At 35.5% G+C, this 22,053-nt stretch overlaps 1 protein-coding gene across 2 annotated transcripts in view; it reads right to left on the reverse strand.

Moving 5' to 3' along the window:
- Positions 1 to 22,053, reverse strand: part of LOC117163531 (lachesin) — a 158,745-nt gene that overhangs the window by 35,696 nt on the left and 100,996 nt on the right. For both annotated transcript variants that reach the window (XM_033345878.2, XM_033345877.2), the window contains exon 3: positions 8,064 to 8,271. In XM_033345878.2, the coding sequence (XP_033201769.1) occupies positions 8,064 to 8,271 (208 nt within the window). The remainder of the gene's footprint in view (positions 1 to 8,063; positions 8,272 to 22,053) is intronic.

A 22,053-nucleotide genomic window follows, 5' to 3' on the forward strand; every position in this document is an offset into this window, starting at 1 on the left:
TATTGAGCATCCAGGAAATCAAATAAACAAGGAAAGGAATGAAAGGTGTGTTGCTGAAAGAAATTTTGAAATTACTTATCTGGTTCTATCAATATTGAATTTTGTGATAAAACTTTTGTTATTCGTTTGAAGCTAACGCTTTGCTAACTCGAAAGCGATGAGTTCTAGTAATATAAATTCTAATTTTACAAGTGAATTTTACAAGTTACAAGCTAGCTTATATGGTGATATAAAAACAACGCAGAACAATAATTTTTCAACCAAATTATAGCTCTGTAAAATGCAGGCAACTGATTAGATAGTTTGAAGTAGTAATATCATGATTATAAAATGATAAATATTCTTTTTACGTCAGAAATCTATAATCTAAAACTTCTCACGATAATTCGGAAACGATGCACTAGTATTACTAATTAGTAGGTTATTGTATAATAATTTATATATAATATATTTCTATAGGACAATTTATTGTAAGCGTGTCTCGGCGAATAATGTTGCTCCAACAGGAAGGTGTTGGTTCAAATCGCTATTATTCCGGACTTAATAAATATTACCGCCACATATAATCTTTTTACTCGACAAGTTTACATCTGTTCCAAAAATACACCACATAATTTCCATTTACCCTATCTCCTTGAAACCACATGTATCATAGAAATGCATAACCATCGTCGTATAGCTACATAAATCAATAAACTTTCTGGACACAATTCACGAGCGACTATCGTCCGGATAATGCAACACCGTATAATAAAAGTAAAACGAGTATATGGATGAGAAATTTTCGCGAAAAATCAAGTAAATGTGAGGCTATCAAACAAAAAAGCAATTGGATCGGGCCATAGAGAAAAATATCAAGCTACGCGTGGCGCAATTCATTTCGCGCTCTGGCTACGTTGTGTTTCAAACGCGGCGACAAAAAACCGTCGTATCCGCAGATAGTATATTTATTGATACGGCGAAACAATCGCGTCGAATTTATTATTTCATACGTGTTTCGCCTGACACAACGTGCCCGTAGTTCTTCATTCGCATAGATTTTTCTCCCAACGTCCCTTTTCCAGCCGCACGTTGCGCGAACCATGCGTTCCATTCGTAAGAAGAACGAGTTATTTTAAAGTTGTTTATAAACTCCCCTTGTATAGCGCACCATACGAATTTTAATCCTGCTGCTAGAAACTACAGTGGCTCACCAAAGTATAAAGAAAACCTGTAGACGCCTTTTATGGATATACCATATGTGTTGAATAAAATATTTAGAAATTTTAATAGTATTGTAATGAGGCACGGCTGTCGAAATTATGTTGCTAAAGTTTGAAACAAATCTGGAAATGTATTTAGAAACTACAGGGTGCTTAGCACAAGCATATATTTCCTAGAGATCATAAAAATATTTAAACAGTAAATCATACGTTATATTATATTGATGTAATCACTTAAGTATAATTACTTCAAAATAAAATAGTTCTAATCAAGATTAAACCAGCTCGGGCTATAAAAGATCAAATGAGTGATAAATAATATTTATCGTCGTCTAATCTTCTCCTGTTTAAACTTTATTTCGATATAGAATAATTCTAATTAATATTTGCACAATTTTCAACAATATGTTATAAGTAGGCGTTATGTATAAAATAAAGCAAACTATTAAAAAAGTAAACGAATAATCAATAATACTTGCCACTTTTCAACCTTCTGCTATATTAAACTCCGTTATGACAGAGCAGATAGGACGAACTCAAACTATACGCCAACAGCGTCAAGATGAAGCAAACACAGGCCTTCAATCTCAGCCTTGTAATTTCACAATTTAATCGGGAAATTCTCGTTCAGACTAAACGTCGTACCAATCGAACACGAAAGTGAGAACAGGCAATTTCACAGTGTGCAGCGGTCAAGTAGGTAGTAACGCGGCCGCGATAAAGGAAGGAATTTAACGAGGGTTATTCGCGATAAGCTTAAGAGCTTTGCGCTCAGGGGTTCCGAGTCGCCGTGCCCTGGAAATTATAGTATACGCGAGCACGCTTAAGGGCTGCAGCTTCAGTTTGTCCGCTGACTAATGGAATTTCGGGAATTCCATTTGAAAGTTAATCGCGTGTTTGTGTCGGGGACATCGTCACGGAGTGCATTTAATTACTCGCAGAAACGGTCTGCTAACTTATTTACGCGCGTCCAGCGAACTGCTCCAGGCGACCAACAACACTCCTAGTTTCATGGAAATATAATCTTACCGCGTTTACGAATTCATCAGCATCTCTAGTACATCCACCTGTCCCGAATCCTCGATCTATGCTATGGTCGCAGTGGAGGCGTATCTCGACGAACTGTCTTTCTGACAAATGAAGTGTCCGGAGATGTAAATATGTACATTCCTAAGCGTGTACAAACGTTATTGTAAGATGAGCCTCTCAGAACTTTCCATTTATAGTTAATATCTTAATTTTGTTGTATAAATACACGATTAATTTTGAACTCTCAAAAAACGATTTATCTATCGTCAGAAAATTCTAAGACGTACACTTGAAAAACAGCGTTTGTAACATTGTCACTTTCATACTTTTCAATCTATAGAGTTGATCAATGTAACTTCTGAATTAAGCTAGGTTTATATTAGTCTAACCGCCGGAGAAAGCGATTACATTCCAGTAATTTGACTAGAAATCGATCGATGTCTACATTATTCCAGCTTTTTTTGAACCATTAGAAGTGGTAAACTGTAATGGCAATGGATTCACGCAAAATCGGATGTACACTATACTACGCTTCAGTCAGCGCTGGGTATTGAGCCGTCTCGACGCTTCCAGTAACGTTGGAATATTGTGTTCTCGATGGTGGGGGGTAAACACTGGATTTGAAAAGTAGATTTTCGATCCCCTCGTGTGACTGGATTACTTGCTACCATGACGGCATTGTATTGGAATAAAAACACTGTTTACATTATTCCAGTTATAATCCAATGATGGATTGGAGTGCTACTGGACCAATGTAAAACCAACTTTCCATATCATATGTAAATGATGCTCAAATATGTGGGAGATACTTATAGGATCGACCCTAGACATCAAAATCGAACGCAATGGTAGTTTTGATATGAGATTCATCGACAATACATCGATTTAAAAGCTTGATCTTTATAAAAGACAGAAAATGTGATTCATCTGTGTTTTTCACCTGTGGCCTTCGTGTTTGATTGCTTCGAGGTATTCATCAGAATACTGGTTCGTCAGGACACGCATCTATTGTGACCACAGCCCCGTGCAATCAAAAACACACTGTAGACCAGGATGGTCCTTCCGTTTCACCGAATAAATGACAAAAATTTCTAGTCGATCGATCATCGACGAGCCAAATGGTCGAGCAGAGAAGAAGGATACGATCAATCCGGCTGTGACCTCCAGCTATTCTGACGCCTCGCGTAACGATGGCCGGACTCGATCGTCGAAAACGATAAAGAAGAAATTTAACGAGGGGTTAGGTGTAGGTTAAGCCATACGCTTCTGGCGCACGTTCTGCCGTGCTCAGCGACTGGTAAATGGGCTTCTTGCAGAGCGAACAGGCCGGCCAGTTATTAAGGCGAGGAGCACCAGTCGCCAGGAAGGTGTTTAATAGCCCACCAAGTGTACAATCGGCCATGAAGGTTTTGGTGCGCGGTGTGCACTTTACATACATTTGCATCCCACCGCGGCAAATTCGACATCAATCTACAAAGGCAACGCGACTCTGTGCTCCAAGGTGTCTCTATCTTCACAAACCGGATTCTTTCAGCCCCTGACGTCATCCTTGATTACACTATTTTGGATTCGCGATTGCATGCTAAACGCTTCCTTTCGGTTCTTCGTCTTTCTTTGATGTTTTCGTAGAGTTTCATTTTTATGATCTCAGAGGAATATTTGCAAGGGGTGTTGAATAGTAGGAGATAGGTTAGAGGCCTCGAATGGTGGGCAAAGAGTTGTGTGTGCAGGATTTGTAATCGGGAGGATTTATAGCCGGGGGTTCATTTGCAATCTCGTTAAGATCGTGGCCAGTGTTAACTGGTCCTTGTATACGAGGCGTTGAAAGGAAAGAGTGCGAGATTTTCAAATTTTTATGATACTCAGCGAGAAATGTAATATATCTGTGCTCAAGCTATTAAACTTAAAGTCGAGCCTTTTGAAATCAAAATTAATTTTGTGTCTGTAGGTTGTTTGAAAGATGAATTAATTGAAATATTAAGATAAAAAAGTGAATATGAATTAAAATAATGTTCTTCCGATAGTTACCAAGATACGAACTATAGAAAAACAAGACTGAATTAAATCACCATACATTTTATTCCTTATATAAGATTCAAAGTTTGGAACTCATTGTTAGTCGAAATCAAGAGACACTATTGAAACTCCCCTGCGGCAAGTCTAACTGTTCCAGTAGAACACAAAATACATATGATTTCCATTTAAATCGTCCTAAGATCTCGTTACAATTGTATAATTCCGCAATACATAACAAAATTATAAAGCATCATAATTTATTTAATGAAGAGTGATTCTGAAAACTTGAGTGTGATGTGTAGATTAAAATCCATAATACCGTGTAGAAATTTGATTGATGGCAAGAATATATATACATATTTAAAGCTGTAATATAATAGAGACGTGGAATAGTATTCGACAGTCGTTCTAGACAAGCTGAATCACTTTTCTGCTACCTGCGATCAAATGTCTAAATCAATATTGTTAGATTATGAACACTGGCCAAAGAGATTTCTTTATTCGAGTCAAAAATAAAATATAACATAATATTATGCATCATACAAAATTACCACTTTGGAAAATGTTATTCCTCGAATCAAAAATAGCTTTTCGAATGAAATATTCATGCCGTCTAAAAGTAGCTTCTCTCAAAATCCCCTGCGTACAAAACGAATTCAAAACGAAAACATTTTAAGAACTACGATGCCCTCGTTACGAAACGTTTCACGCAGAGAATTCAATCGTGCATTCTTGAACAAATCACAAATTCTACACGTAGCCTGGTCTAATGTAAATATTAATTTCAATTATTTAGTAAATAACCTATGTACTTACTATAAGGATATACATATAAGCCATTCACAGGCTAAAGTGTCTAACTTCGTTTTTTAAATTTCTCACATTTTAATGCCAAAACACATGATTGGGGTTTATCTTACATAATTATATCAATTTCCTTTACTTCTTCTTTTGTGAAGTTAACCAATTTGGTAAATGAGTGGTTCATATGATAAATGAAATTTAAGTGTGTAACACTAATATTTAAATCACTTTATTAAATTCAACTTTAATTCAACTTCATTGACACCTACTTCAGCTACATATTCATACATTATTGTCCCCAATTGTAAGTAACAAATTTACAAATGTGTCCATCTCAATTAACAACGAAGACACTTATGCCCTATTTTCAAGACTGCATCAAGTGATCCTACTCTATATTACAAATCAGTTAGAGCTTCTACTATCTATCTTTCTAACCACAAGCAGCACACGATAAAGCCAAGGAAATAATCAGGGATTAAATATCGGTAAGTCGGTAGTGGGAATCACGAAACCCTGGCGACACCACGGTGGATTCTAAGGAGACCCATAGTTGAGCGAACTTTGACAAGTTGGCGGTAACAGGAGCGCTGGTACCAAGTGCCAAGAAAGTTCGGTGGTAGGTTCGGTTGATGCATGGGCGCGGAAGAAGGATACCAACGCCAGCCAAAGGACATGTTCCGCAGGACAAGCGTAAGTTACGTAGACACGGAAAACGCTGAATCCACCAGTACTTAGCCGAGTTTCCACGAGGAGGAACCTAAGGTGCCGGAAGGCGGCGGAGTTTCGGGAATACGCGCAATACAAATTCACCGGCAATCTCAGACGCACGATTCGCTTGCAAATATTTGCTGTAATGGCACACCCATCCAGCCAGAAATTCCCTTTTGCTTGGAGGAACAACAATAACAACAAGCCTGAATGTATCCGACATTTGGAAACCTAACTAGGAACAGTAAATGCTGTGCATTCCTTACTCATTATGGAGTGACCAGTACTACACGCTGCGAACTCGTTAGCCCACTTCTCGGATAATTGTAATGTGTGGGATTTGAAATTCTTCGCGGGATTTTGGTAATGAAAGATTTGCTAATTTTGTAGTAATCTCAGAAGGACCTGTGTTAATAACGGTATGTATACGAATCAATATATATATAAACATGGATATTAATTTTAGCGAAGTTATTGAATACCTCATAAATTGTTCCAACTGGAAGATATCGCAGGGACGAGATAATAATAACCATTATTTGACATACTAAACTATATTATCCTTTCTCATTTTTCATTTCCCTAGGCAGTCATTTTATTTTTATTTCTGACAACGTCGATTGTAGATTTGTAACCCGATTACTCGTACTTCAATGATATTTCTGAAATTGATCATCTCGACTATTCTAGTAACCATTATAGAAGTGAGAATTTATATATGCGAATGGCGAATGTATATGCAAGACTAGAAAGGGAGGCTGATTTGAAAAATATAGAGATAGACTGGGATACATGATAACTGATGGAAATTCGATTGCACGTAGTAAGACTGTATGAATGTGTGAAATCTATAAAAATTCAATATGATTGACTAGCGATGGAGTCTAGTAGGAATTGTAAAAGTAGTTCAGAAGTTAGGAGAGTCATATTACGTGAGAATAATTGTTAATTTGCATTATCGTTGTTATTTTATTACTTGACATTTAGTATGTATTATTTTACTTTATATTGTTTGATAAAAATATACTCGAAATTCAACCTTCCTACATTAGCAATGGATGTTTTTTTTCAGTTTATAGCATGGGTAGTAGTCTAAAACTGGACCACCGAAGTTTTTAATTACCATTAATTGATAAATGGCCGTACAGTATATCTGTCAGCCAAATAACCGTGTAGAACGTAAATAATACTATGAATGACGCTCCTGAAAACTCATAAACTTTTCTAGAGTGAATAGTACATTTTCCAATTTGCAAAAACAAAGTTTAAATTCGTCGCATCTAGATATAAAAAGGAAAGAAAGAGAAGATAGAACATAAATGTATTAAACGATTGCTCAAACGAAACAGTATTAGAATATTTTTAAAAATTAGAAATGTTAAAAAATAAAAAATGTTTAATTTCGTATTGTCGAACTTCAAACGCAATTCCTTCACAAAATTTATTGGTATTAAAAAATTGTCAAACTGTCAATACACGTTGGTGAATAAGTTATGTTTTGTTTGATGTATAGCCGCGATCTCAGAAACTGTCTGAAAGACCTGTGATAGATTTTTACGATCCCATAGCAGATTTCAGATTGCCACTACTAATTTCACGCGAAGGTAAAATGTAGATGTCTAAAAGTTTGGAGCTTTGAAAAAGTTGATCGCTCGATTTCCTGACATTTCACTAGGAAACTTTGTGTAGAACATTCCCGCTGCATTTTCCTCTATAACCTGCTATGCGTTCAAAGCTAATGGCAATTAAATAATTTCAGCTACTGTAGAACTAATGAAGGACTAATATTCGCGAAATAGAGTGAATTAATTAAATTAAATTTAGATTGATAAACTTAACTTCATTATTGGTATATTGTAGAAGTCAATATAAAGTCAATATAAAAGATACATTCCAGGAGAAATTATCTTCGCAGAAACATAGATTTCAAGAATTGTGATTATTTAGTAGTCAGTTATCCATTATACCAATAAGATTCAATATTTAGTAATACATCTTTAATAACAAATGAACGTTTAATATAACTATACATATCGTATACTGGTTTCAATAAATATCTTGCAACATTCATAGTGTATTTCCAGATTAGTTTCAGATTCTAGCACTATAATCATGCATATCGTGTCTTACTATACTGCTAATAAAATTTCATAAAGTTTCGTAACATACAACACATTATATAGATATAGGTACAGGAAAATTTTCCGTGATAAATATTCAAACATTTCTTTGTGAAACAATACATATTATTATGATCTACGATTGTTATTAGACAAAAAGATAGTATTAATAGCTGATTACCGACTACTTCGAGGAATCCAGTGTTGCTGGACATGGGGTCGGTGTTAACTTGGCACATATACCATCCTCTGTCCGTTTCTTTGGTGTCCCGGATATGAAGACACCATCTACGATGACCGCTATGTGTGACAGCGATACGGTGATTCTTCGTGATAACGTGAGTAGCGATCGTGAGGATCGTTTGTGTGTCCACTCGCAGCCACGCTACCTATACGACAAAAGAATAAATTATTTTCATGCGTTCGTCACAATTGTATCAAGAAATATCAAACGATATTAGTGTATCCTCTATCATAAACAGAAGCGAGCTCTCTGAAAGGTAATTTAACTTGAAACGTGTTCCGCTATGAAACTTCGGCAAAACTAAACTTGTTATTCATCGACGACGTTGTAATCTAATTTTGCGCAAGTTAACTTCGAAGAATACTAGTCGATGTGACGTGGTATTGTGCTAGGTGTTGAAGAAAGGTGAATATATAGAAGAAAGGTATCATTATTAAGTTTCATATCATTTGATAATACTTTCGTATGACACAAACATTTTGTACGATGAAAGTAAAGTGTTGAATTCGATAAGAAAAAAAGAAACGCCTCGTTGGAAAGTAAGAGTATGCGCCAATACCTTTTCTAGCTACATATGCGAAGCATAAATAATCCTGGTATTACCTAGGCATTTTTTTCAATTTTTAGTATTAAAATAAAATCTATATATTGCTTTCGTGTATAAATTAAATTTATAAATTGGGAAAGACACGTTTATTGTTTAAAAACGGCCACCAATACAGCGAACGAACGAACGTGCTCTATAAATATATCAACAAACGGTGCTCAATTCAAACACGCGGGGACAAATCGGGACGATGTGCTCCGTCGTTCGAAAGCAATTCAGCTAGCGATTTCGCTTTGCGCCGGGGGCTGAACGGGAAGAAAAGGAAAGAAGGAATCAGGGAGAGGGGGTAAAAATTACGCGTGCCAACGAGAAACACTCAAAGCGTTCCCAGAAAACCTGCGATTGTCGAGCAAATCAAAAGAAATAACAATTTGCCTGACCCAGATGTCGCTTGTCACAGCGCCTCCAACATGGCCTGTACTGGGAGTATACGACGTGTATACGACGTGTATGCATTACAAAAATGCGGGCTGACGTTCTCCTCTCTACTGCTGTTGTTTTATTCAATCCCCGCCACTTTCGCTTATATCCAGCTCGTGTATTACTTTAGGTACAAGTTTTCGCAAGCGGCACGCATTGTCTCGCCACCGTGTCGTGGCCAAGACATTCCGTTAAAAGTATACCATATATCTCTATATGTATTTTTCCGTAACAGAGCGAGAAAGAGTAAAACAGAAAAAGAGAAAGAGAAATTTCACCAGAACAAACCTCACACGGACTACATTTGCAAACGCGCCTGTTGTACAGGTATTTTCCTTGCTCTTCTGTTCTTTCTCTTCTTTTCGTTATTCCTTCTGGAACATTTCCTTCAACCACCACCACTACCACAACCACCACCCTTCGTCTCTCATAACGTCCTCCCGCAAACTCTGTTCCATCCTTTTTGCCTCGCGTTGTCGCGCAGTCTCTCAGTGACTCATTGTCCAAGTGTTGCGACAATGTGCTCGATGTTACCAACTGTGCTCGTTACATAAAAAGGAAAAACTTCTGCGCCAAACTCGTAATACACTCGACGCCGTTTTAAAGCATATACTCTTGTACCACGTCCTCTTCCACCCCCGTTGTCGAGCCCACTGTTTCCCGGTTGATTTCTTCCCCCGGACTACGCAGCACATCCACTTCATTCACTGCATCCGTTCGAGCCGTGGGCGATGTAAGTAAGTTTCGTGTGTACGTGAACGTACGAACTATGGTTGGTGCATGTATGTACACACACGCACACAATTTATCTGCCTTTATCTCGAAACGCGGCAGGACGCAACGTTGCAGCCTGTGCAGACGCAAGAAAGGAACGTTTGGGAAGGTTTCGCGAGGTTCTTTAATAGAACAAGGGAAAGAGGCGCGAGGCAGATCGGCACTCGTCGAGAAAGACGGTTCCAAAGACAGCGGAGGGCGGCGAGGGTGAGGCTGGCAAACTCAAAGAAAAGGAAGAAAAGGACAAAGCCGAGGGAACTTGCAAATCGTCCGCGCCAGCCTTCAATGTTAGCTCAACGTAGTTTGCCGAGACTATTGTTTAGCGGATGAAAAATTATATAGCTCGCGGATACGTCCGGGTTTGTGCTACAAAACGTCGGTTTAATGATTGTTTTAACGATAATGTTACGGCCACCGTGTATTTAGAGGTAATGAGGTTCTGGAGCTTTTAGGAAAGTTGTGAAGTACAGGGAAGAAAATTCAGAGATAAAATGCATTTCGTTTCTAACTGAACTTGGTGTTTGACGAACATTTTTCTTACTTCCGCGTGGGAATTGGGTCATTTTCATGAACCTTCATTTCTTATTAATATGTCATGCGTGTATGTATATCCACAATCTAATAATAGTTTTTACCCTTGATGCCTTCATTTCAATCCTTCTGAACACCAGAACAAAAATATATCAATATATATAGACTAACTTACATCGCTCGACTAATTATATATTAAGCTTTTATAAAAAAAAGAAGATTAACTACTCGTTGACGCTTATTTCGTTCAATACATTCCAATACAACCACACCTCCTTTCGCCTTTTTCTTTTCCAGTTGCTCTTCGTCCCGGTTAGATACTGATGATGTAGTTCTTTAATTTAGCGGGATACCTCGAGCCTTCCGTTCGACTCCATCAGCGTGAAAAATGACTGGGGAAAATTCCCCATGGAAGAATAGCCCGCGGTAACCTCGCAATGATCGCTCATCCTCTCCTCTTCGATTTCTCCTACCATCTTTCCTCGCTCGCGTGCGTCGTAACCAGGTTTCCCGATAATCAACGAAAGAATGAACGTTGGCCGCGAAATTCGAGGGGTCCTAAATGATCGAAAACCTGTCGATGTATCGATCGGAGTTTCTCTGTCACTGTCGTGCTCGATATACATGTTTGAAAAAGGGAAAACAAGGATTAGAATTTTTATAATTTCGTTCGATTCAAATGAAGATGAATGATATATAGACTTTTGTTCTTATTTGTGGTCCAAGGATTCACCAAATTAGGGCAAAGTTAATTTGAATTGAATTGAATTTAATAGTTAGTAAAATTAGGGAATGTAAGTAGTATATGATATATAATAGTCAAGATAGTTGAATTAGTAGACTTCGATTGAATTAGTTGAGTGTGGTATAATTTATTTATGAAATATTCAATTGAACAACACTAGATAATATTATTATTTAAATCCTTAATTTAGATTTAACACTTTAAAGATATTGTAGTAGCACTTCTGTTAGTATGTATTTGTCCTAATCAATTTATAATATCTCTTTTACATATATCCTACTTAAATATTTAAAAGAATTAAATTTTCCATAGTCTACAATTTCAATTTATTGTTTTTTCACATTTAACAGATGTAGATAAATTCATTGCTGCAACACAAAAAATGCTGCGTATCGTAATAAAATAATACCAACGACAAGTAATTCCATCAAAAAATAATAGCAATTTATTTCACATCTGTTTTTATGAAATTTAATTGAATACATATAATAATGAAACATATGAATTAAATGGTTAAATAAAACATAAGCTACAATTTTCCATTTTGTAAAAATATTTTCAATTGCAAAAGCAAGGAACAGGTTCATTTAATTGTCGTATAAATGCAAGAAAAATAAATAAACAAAGCGACAGCCGCGTCCTTTGTATTTTAAAATAATTAGTTCCGACGGTTTGATCTATTCAAATATTACAAGATTACTTTTGCGAGAGGAAATTCAGAGAAATTCAGACAAGTATTCCAAATTAGTGAGAATGGGACTGCCGAAAACGTTTTCGATTTTGTGTCCTCGGTGGCGGCGATGCAATCGTTATTATTTATTTTATGCAATGATAAAGTGAAATGAGTGGTTAAAAGTATTAACGCTGCGTTATCGATGAAATATAATGTCGCGTTGTGCTTAATATGGCGCGGCCTGCATTAAATTGTGATTCTGATTACGTTAGGAATACCATTGATTGAAAGTACGATTAAATTTTAAAATGTATATTCGATGAACATATCCATGTCACGGTAAGCATTTTTTTACTGCTCCAGTGGAAAATTAAATGTTCTATAAATGCTACTCTGTATAAAATATAGCGTTATAAATTTATTCGATGTATAGAAAATTGATTATCTAAAGTATTATGATAAATTTATTGTTTGGTGAACGGAAATATTTATCAAATCAGAAAAACAAATTATCTATGTATTATTGGATATTATTTTATACAGTCGTATAGGATAATAAAATTTAACATAAAATATTTAACATAAAGTCTTAAACATAAAATAACTATAAGAAACTTAATAGAATGCGAAACGAAATTTTAATATCACTCATGAACTGTATGTATTTAACAACACATTATGATATTGGTTTGCGAATGGCCGTATATGTTCTTCATTAATTCATTCTCGTATCCTTTCATTTTACGCGGATACGAACATACTTTCACCATTATCACTCGTATTACAATTTACGTTGCAAGGAAATCACACATTAATTAACCAAATTACAATTACTTTAAATCCATTGATCGTCTCTCGAAAATTTTAAATAATATCTTTCATACCAACTCTCGAACTCATCGTAAAGTGATACACTTCCACGAGCAACGCCGATTATGAAGACAAGCTGCAAAACAACTCGCAATCATTTCGACAAATTAGAAATAGTGCACTAATTATCGGTTATTTAATCGCTTTTATCATATAGCATACAAATAACATACATGATCAGTTTCAATAGAAATCAAACAACAAACAATTATAAGCAACCTTTCATACGAATTTCTGATAATACATGTTTGGATCATCGATCACGTATAATTGAATTAATGGTAATCAAAACAGTCTGATGAATCTAAAATATGAAAAAATAGATAAAGAATGAGAAAGAAGTAGAGCTGAAGTTAATATGTCTAAAATTATAAATAATCAAGAAAAATAGTGACGAAAGTATCAGGTCTCTCACGATCAATGTTTCATTGTATTCTACGATCACTCACGCTCAACAATACCCTCAAGTCTACAGTATCGAAATAGCCAAAACCGATTTTGCGGCTGGTTTCTTCTCACAATTCCCTTTTCAAAAGGAAATTGGTAAACTCGACGTTCGATAGATGTTATACTTCTACGATTTCGAATAAACGGGGAGAAACAGGTCGAACATCAAAGGCTTGTCACTGTAGGTATACCGATCACGTGAAAGAATCATCGAAGCCAAGGTATAGGCAACAACGAAATAAGCGTATTGGGTTATTCAAATTTCCTTGCGGCGTGCCATGCCGCCGGAAAATATTGAATATTCTGGCGTGTAAATATTGGAAATTCTGAAGCGTCGGGAAACACAGAGCTTTAGGCATAGGACGTTGTACACCCAACTGGTATATACTTGTAATTGTGTAAACACAGTCGTTTATGAGCGACACATTTCCACGCGCTGCCATTCACGCTGTTTTTTCAACGGTTCTATCTTCATCAGTTTAGTGAAACGGTGACGAGATTGACGGCCCTGTGGCGAAATTGAACACGCGTGATAGAAAATTTTTAGAGGTACATTATATATATTATAGAAAGCTTTTCAAAATTTCATTCGTATTGTAACGAGACACGAGTGTAATTTTATTGGCGAAATCTGAAACGAATCTGAAAGTGTACAATAGCTCACAAAAATACTGGAACGCCTACTACAGAAAGATTTCACGAATACATTATATCTGTTATATGGAACTTTCCGAAATTTCATTAGCACTGTAATGAGGTAGAGCTATCATGATTTTATTGTGTAAAATCTAAAACAAGTCTGAAAATATACTGCATACAGCGTTACTGTATGAAACATTCCATAGACAGTGTCGATGTTGTTTCTCCTGAATGCTTCGTGAACTATAGTAATATTTCATTCTCGGCGAGTCGTGTATAAAAGCACCCCATTCGTGAATGACTGATAGAAAAACGTCGACAGAGGGAGCTTTTGAACAGAGTGAATCTGGTTGGAATCTCTCGCGGTTCAGATTTAGGTTTCAGATATTGATGGAAGTAGAAAAGCTCTGTTCTAAGTAAATGTAGGGTGTGTAACGTAGAATTTGTGTTGAAATTGGAGGCATTTGAAATTACGAAAGCATGGTTTAGTTAGTTTCGAATAAACGGGATGGAGAATTCAGAGATAATAAAGTAGACCGAGGTCAAAGATAATAAGGTGCAAAAGTCACAAGTTAATTGAAAGAGAAAGTACCGCAGATATTAATACAAGAATGTTATATGTTGAGAAATTACAATTTAAATATACACACTGGTATTCTAGCACCTTGAAAGATAACACGGTAAGAAAAACGGTAGAGATTATCTCAAGGAGGCTCGATAAAGTAATGAAAGCGCCGAGTTTCACAACCGCCAACCAACACATTTATAGAAGCTGAATGTTTTCTCGTCCCTTTCATTCAGAGTGCGAATTTCCGAAAAGAGGGGAGTTGCGGATCTATGACCAGGACGACGGTAGGTTACGGGTTAATTCGATGGGTTATCAGAAGGCACGGATATAAGCATCTGTCTGCAACGTCAAAGTTTACCAGAGACAGAGAGATGGAAACAGTAGAGAAATGGGATAGAGAAGAAGGGTTGAGACCGATACTGCAAGTACGGGAGGATAATTAGCCTCGGTGGAGCAATCCGCATAATTATCGTTCGCGGCGCATCTGTCCTTGTCGAACGGTTTTTCCCCACCCATTTCATCAAGCGATCTTCGTCCAACTGGAACCCTGGTTCGAAACGTTTTACATCGACCGACAAACATTCCTGCCACGATCGAAACACAGTATCACGTCGATGATCCGAACGACAACCAATGAACCGCTTTTACCTAAACAAGGAATACACTGTTAATTGTAATCGCTCGTGAGCCCACGGTTTGGCTAATTACAAAGGTAATCATCGTAACGAATGTCACGTACAGATAATCCTTTTCGTGGACGCATGCCAGAACGAACCAGTAAGCATCGATGCTTCTGAATTTCCTGCTAATGATCTTGTTCAGGTTGAGATAGTTTAAGAAATTATGCATTTCAAATGTGAAATTTATCGTGACGCAGAACCTGTCGCTTTGCAAGACTTCGATAATTTTTGTTAGTTAATTACTTGAAAATTACTAAATCTTCGAAATTAAGTAAACGAGTAATCATCTCTGGTTAATAGTTATTTAAAATGAGATTAGTTAGAGATTACTCAAAATTCTAATCTTTTCAAATTGAAAAACATAAAGTTGATATTAACTTTAATTTACTGGATTTTGTAATGAATATTATGAAGGATCAGGTTGAGAAAATCAAACGCTATCCCTTATGAAATTTATTACTCTGTGGTAATCAATTTTCACGTTACCTGAGGAGAAAGATATAGTATGATAGAATGTCCATTGTTCGAATTAATTGGAAGTCGTGACAGTTTAGATAAGGGATGATAATTTATTTCAGCAAGGGAAGCTGAAATAAAGGATAATATAAAAAATAATAGGCTCCGAACTTATATTCTTTGTTTTCCTTCTGTTCCGCTTAGTAGTTGCGGCGTTCTACTAGTACTACAAGTAAATAAATATACGTCCACAGTCCATAGTACTTTGCAACATCAGTTTTATCTTCATTTTGAGATTGTTAGTTATATTACGTATAACTCTTACACATTAAGTATAATTTTCTGCAATCAGTCTATTAATTCATAGTAATTTAAAATAATACATATAATAATACATATTATAATAATACATGTATAAATATTTTTAAGACACAATTTATCGTTATATGATCGTTTAGAACTAAAAGTTAGTACCTGCCAAGATATGAACCACTCTAATACACGATGCTGTTTAATAAAATGCAGCGTAAAATATCGTACCAGGAGGACCAGAGAAAGACCAATATAAAAATATATACCACCACTGTTAGAACTTTCGTATGAATTTTCAATAATCGTCGATCAAATGTGGAGCATTGTATAAATAGCATAAATTCATACGGAAGTAGGCAAATTCAAATAATATTAAATTGATGTATCAATATATGGAGCATATTTATTAGAAAATTTGAAGTTACTTAAACCTTCAAACCTTTATAATTACCTAATGTTGCTCTTTGAATCCTTTCAATATCCAAGTACAGTCATAATTTAGCATTTCATTCGACTATATCTTTCCCAAGGCATTAACTATGAAACATACCATAAATTTTTCGGACAACCCAATAACAATAAACTTACACATTTGACATGTATTCCAATGCTTGTCTATCATCATCATAAAACTTCGATCGAAGACCCTGTCGAAAAGAGATCCACTCCAATCGCGATTTCCACTTGGGAATTTGCCGACACGTACGAAAAGTGAAAGACACCAAACTAGAAAGGAAAGGGAGGAGAAAGAAAAGGTGGCAACGGGATGAATTCCGGCGGTGTACGATGCTGCTCTCCCCCTTCTCCCGAGTGACACCCAGCTAATACACAGTTGCTTATACGCGTTTTGCACGAGATCGCGGCCGTCTCAACACGACGGATAGCGGCGAGATATCTGTCAAGCAGCCACCCTCCATCCCTGTCCCGACCAGGACAACCCATAAAAAGCATTCTCCTACGATGTACCTTGACGGCGCACGGCGTTACTCATGCTGCCGTCAGACATCATTTTTCATATCTCGACCCTAGGAATATCCACCACCACGACACGACGGCTGACATATTCCACCCCTGTCTGACGTCGACAATGTGCCACGTTGATTGAATCGTCGAACGTCAAGGTGTACATCGTGTTCTCCTCCTCGTTCTACTTTTGCTTGTGCCTACATCTTTCTCCTATCTATTTTCTCTTTCTCTAACTATACAGGGTCACGAAAGTTTTCGAACACTTGTAAACATCTTCTACGAATGTACTATGTGTGTTAAGTGAAACAAACAATAGGGAGTCTTTACGTAAAGGCATAATTATGTCCAAGAGATTAACAGTTCATATTTGTATGTTAAAAAGCTTATAACATTGTAATTTTATTAAAATACAATACACAGTGGCTCGTAATGGAAAAACTTTTTGCCACAAAAAATTTTATAGAAATTGCAAAATATTTATTGCAAACACACATTCAGTAAAAAATTAGTCTACAATTTAAATATCCATTTTAAATATAAGTTAAGTGTTAAAGATGGCCAGACTGAATATTTAGACTTTTTAATTTAATGATCTGTTCAAATACTTTTTCTACTATTTCAGCGAAATGTATATTTTCAGATTGAGGACTGAGACTGAAACTCGAATTTCAAAACAATGCTAATGAAATTTCAAAATGTATCATTAAGCACAGGCAATATATTCACAAAAGGTTTCTGTAAGTACTTAAGCAACTGTACGTCTACATGAACTGTCTTTATTGGTTTCCCCATATTACCAGACACCCTGTATATCTTTCTCTGTCTCGCTCGCTTTCCGGCCCGTTACCTACCTTTCTTCAAGAGATTCAGCCCCGAGACTTGATTCTTAACGAAATTTCGTCGTGGTAATTTCCAAAACACTCATACAGGATCGATCTACTCGCATAATGCTTTGATATTCCACTGTGGGGAATTATTACGTCTTGCAATTCGCGGCGTTTAGGACATTTGAATTCAAATATGAATTCACGCGATAAGAATGTTGTGGTAAGTTGAAACGTAGGACTGTGAGGCGCTGATTAATGATTCGGCGATGCATAAACGGTGCAAAAGTGACGGACATGGATACAAATATGCCATGTAGTAGAAGTTTGAAACTGCTGCGTCGTTGAGGTAAAGAATGTTTTTCATATGTCTTATACTACATTGTGTGCATGCTACTTTGCAGGATGTTATCCTGTTAAATAGTTTGCAAGAAGAATTTCATTAATATATAATTTGAACTGGAAAGAAGTATTAAGGCTAAAGTCTGTAGTAGTGAAATTTCAAAATACAACACATATATTGTACGAGAAATCATAGATATTCGAAGACCCATAACAAAAATTTGAATAAAAAATAGTTCTCGAACAATTCCATTTATCTAAAAGACTAGAAGATGTTCAGTATGGTATCGTAAAAATAAATGATGATTCAGAGAAAATTATCAATGATCTTAAAATAATTTGTAGCAGTCGAAGATTAATCTATTTCTTTAATACGATTAAATACACATTCCTAAATTATACAAATCTTTTTTCATTGTTTTTTCTTGTCTTCAACAATATTGAAAGTAATTTAGGAGACACTCTGTAGAAAAAGTATTTCCAAATTTATCTCATTTTATTCCAACACAATTTCTTCAAGTACATGGCATGAAATGTTAAATTTGACTCACGTGTCGCAAGCTTACTCTTTTGTTGAGAAAACGCAGTGAGACAAACTCCTCTGCGAAAAAACATCTAACAGAACAGATATAATTTCAAAGCCAAAGTAATCCTCTACTTCTTTCCCCATCACAAAAAAAAAGAGGAAAAAGAGTTGCAAAGGAAGAAGTTAGAAAGGAAGTACGTGTAGGACATTAACGAACAATGAAAGCAAGAGTATGTAGATATGAAAATAGAATTTTATTGCTTAAACAGAATATCTTACTATGTAGAACAAAGCGATGTTTACTATAATACTTACAGCTTTCTGCTTTGAAGATATTTGCTTGACATGCTTGTCAGTTTAATTCGCAAGAGACGCTGCCAGCAGTTGAACACTTGGATTTGGGGATCATATAATCCTAAACATCTTCGCGTAGGCGTTAAACTCTGACACTGATACTTCTCAAAATGGGGACTAAAAATAACTTAATCCAGAGGAACTAAAACCTGAGGTGTCATGTTGTCTATAAATTTAGTCTATAAACTAATCCCTGCAATAGCAAGATTTTCAGTATCGATAAAAATTTCATCAGGCAAAATAATTGAAATAGAAATAGCACATTTATAGAATTCCAAGCATGGGGGAAATAAAGCTAGCTCTATTACTTTCATAGGTTTGATGTTATTTATCTATCTTTGTTAATTGAAAGAAAACGAATTTTTTTAATTCTCGAAGATTTTACAATTTTTTCATGTAAGTTTATTGCATCGTGCCTTAATAGTAATATTTTACGTTTTTACCGCCGCAGTAAGTAAAAATTCACAGTTTCTGATAACCTAGCTTTTGTAATATGTTAATAGAAATTTATGGATCTTTCTTTGTCAGAATAAATTATTTTCAACATAGTACAGAGAAATAGACTGCACAGTCACTCATAAAAATCTTTGTACTCCTTGTGAAAAGACAATTTCTACTTAAATGAAATATATATGTCATACACTAATATATTTTAACATATGGAGCAATGATATAACATCTTTAACGATCAATGTGCTATAAAACACTAATTTTGTAGTGAAATTTTATTTTAATAAATTACCATTTTTCTTCTAATAAAGATTACCATTTTGTAAAGTACGTGCACGAAGACTTCTGTGGGTGATAGTATGAAAGCATATTTATTGAGATCTCAATAGTAATTAATTGAACCATCGATCAGCCAATAATATATGATCAGTAGATTTTATCGTAATCGAATTTCCTGTCCACGTTGATACCCTCTGAGCAATTTCGCATTTTATGAAGAACGTTTCGCGATTCACGCACGTTCGACGTTGACGTGGATTGAGTACCTTGAAACATTAGTCACTAAATGTCCCCTCATGATGTATTTTCTGGGACTATAATCAAGCCATAGCATTGTGTGCGTTTATACTTTGTTGGTGGCTTGACGTTGACAGTAATTGTAGCCTGATACGATGACTGGCATGTTTATTGTGATAACATATCTTGTTCGCTCGCATCTGTGTCATGATGCTCTATAATTGCGAGTAATGACCCTTCGATTGTTTTTGCGAAAGACAAGTATAAAGATAAACCTTAAAACTTTACACTTTAAAACGTTAAACTTTATACTTTGTACTATACTATTATACTATAAAAGCTAAGTAACAGTTCTAATTAACAGTTATTTCGGCGTACAATCGATACGTTCCAAAGCAGTTAACTGCAGTGCTAAAATTGAAATAAATAAAATTATAAGCCAATACGAAAATAATAACGAACGCTCTGATTCAAATAAATCAAGAGATGTTCGTTCAAAGTATAATTACTTCCTTTCGTTTCCTCTTTTGATTTACAGAATTTAGAAATAAGAGAAGAAATAAAGCTATTTCACGACATTAGTAGAGAAAATTTCAATGTTTCATAAATTTCATCCAAGACTATTAAAAACTACTTTCTATTTTGCTCATCGAAACTACCAAACCAGTTTACGACTACGATCCTGTTCTACGGGAATACCAATAATAAAAGTTTTTAGAACTCTAGACAGTAATAAATTTTAACTCCTTTTCATTAAGGAATTCTTTATTGTTCATCGAACACATCATTTCCGAAACTAAAGACTATCTGAACCTTACAGTGGTAAACTATAATAAACAGTAAATTTCAAAACTTCGAAATTATTATCACCAATATGAATATCTCATTCACTTCAAGCCATATACTTTAACACATCGAGAACTAGTTCCCAACCGCGAGAAAAGCTTTCAACCTGTAAAATCGGAAACTGAACATATACATCTGCACCAAGTTACAGATGGTTAGAATGCCCAGCTTTATATCTCAACGATACGACTCACCATTTCGAATCACTTGCTGCGAATCTATGTTATTCTGAAATGTTCGCTGTCAATAATAAAAAAAGAAGTAGAAGGTTGTCTGGGATTGGTCATAAAGGTAAAGGAGAATCGTAACGTATAGCCGAAGAAAGGATACACATAAAGGCCTGTCAGTTCTTATCCAGAACTCCTTTGAACATAAACTTACGCGGCAGCGACTGCAGGCAAACAATTTGCGAAGAGGATTTCAAAGGAAATAGTTAAAGCACAGACAAGCAGCGTTAATGGGGTTTCGTTGTAACGGGAGCTTTTTTGGATGTTATAACGTGAAATTAAATGTGACCACACGTGCACGGTGTTCTTGGTTTTAATGCTAGAAATTAATTTACGAATGGATACAGATGGCGTTTGCTTAAGAAATATTCTCCTTTTCGTAATGTTTCTATTTCTAGTAAATGAGATTTGTTGCAATTTATTGCATCTTATCGGTTTATATTAAAATTAAAACATGTGTAACATGACGGATTTGCGTTATCTACGACGCAAATAATTTTCACAGCATGGAATGATATAGAATGACGTATATTTCGATATTAATTTTATATATTTATATAAATTGTGAAAATTAGAGTGCAACGTATCGTTGCAACCCAGACTTCGTGACATATAGATAAAATATATTCTGAGTCAAACGCGAATTACACAATGGGTTGACGATTGTTCCTCATTAGGTGAAGTTGATATAAGTAAAATTCTCTTTATAATTCTGCTATGAAAGTATATCCATGTTGTTGATGCGTGGATTACCGTTGCAAATATTGCAATTGACAGTACTAACTGATAAGCATTCCATATTTATTATATTCCCATGGTACCAGTTTCAACAGAGTATTTAATGTTCATCGATATTCTCATTAAATGTTGGAATAATTTATGCGGTATATTGGAATCGAATAAATCCAGTTGATATTAAGAAGCAATCAAGAAGATACTTACACAAATTTTTAAATAGACAGCTATCAATTTCTTTCAAAATTGCTACAATATCAAAAAATGTATATGTGCAGTTCTATTTATTCATTTATGTATTTAAACATGTTATGTATTTTGTTAGTAAATATTTCACACGATATGAAGAAATAATTACTCATTGCCTATGTATAATTTTCCGTTTCAATTTTATTTTAAGCTCTAGTTTTCACTTGCTT

This window comes from Bombus vancouverensis, chromosome 9 (genome assembly GCF_051014615.1).
Source record: "Bombus vancouverensis nearcticus chromosome 9, iyBomVanc1_principal, whole genome shotgun sequence".
Taxonomy (NCBI): domain Eukaryota; kingdom Metazoa; phylum Arthropoda; class Insecta; order Hymenoptera; family Apidae; genus Bombus; species Bombus vancouverensis.